Source organism: Fulmarus glacialis, unplaced genomic scaffold (genome assembly GCF_000690835.1).
Source record: "Fulmarus glacialis isolate BGI_N327 unplaced genomic scaffold, ASM69083v1 scaffold25349, whole genome shotgun sequence".
NCBI classification, from domain to species: Eukaryota; Metazoa; Chordata; class Aves; order Procellariiformes; family Procellariidae; genus Fulmarus; species Fulmarus glacialis.
In genome coordinates, this window is record NW_009232957.1 from 1 (window position 1) to 593 (window position 593).

The 593-nt window shown below is 57.7% G+C and overlaps 1 protein-coding gene across 1 annotated transcript in view; it reads right to left on the reverse strand.

The window, feature by feature from the left end:
• Positions 1 to 350: 350 nt before the first annotated feature.
• The window catches only part of LOC104082145 (G-protein coupled receptor 26-like), a gene marked incomplete at its 3' end in the record, with an annotated part of 658 nt that continues 415 nt past the window's right edge, over positions 351 to 593 (reverse strand). The window contains exon 2 of the mRNA XM_009585157.1: positions 351 to 592. Coding sequence (XP_009583452.1) covers positions 351 to 592 — 242 coding nt within the window. The remainder of the gene's footprint in view (position 593) is intronic.

Sequence of the window (593 nt, forward strand, 5' to 3'; positions counted from 1 at the left end):
CCCGGCCCCGGAGGGTGGCGGCCCCCGGGGGAAGCGAGGGCAGCCCCGGCCCCGCCGAGCCTGGGGACGATCGCACTCACCAAAGCAGCGGCTCCCTGTTAAAGGGAGCTCGGGCAAGTGGGAGCATCCGGCGAGGGGGACTAGCATTTAAACAAAGCAGGCTACAAATGCACAAGCCACCGTCTTCTAGCACTATAAGCAGCGTCTGAAACTAGATTCAGAAGCGTTGGCCATGTGGCCGGGGCAGGCAGGAGCGCAGGGAAGGGTGCTGGGGAGGCTGGACATCCTCTCCGCCCGGGGTACCTACCGCAAGAGCCCTGGGGCTGTGAATACGAACACGCACGCATTACCTGGGGTGGATATCCACCAGCAAAACCAGAGTCTGCATGGTAATAATGTCTATCCGCTTGCAGTGGAACCGGGCAACTTTCAACACCTTTAAATAGGTGAAACACAAGATCACCAGCGACAGCATGAAACTGGTGGAGTGAAAGACGATGGTGAACACTGTAAACCTTCTCCGCTCCGTCTCTTCCTTGAGGTGCAAGGTGCAAGAGGCATAAACGCTGCTGTAATCTACCCACGAGTAAAAC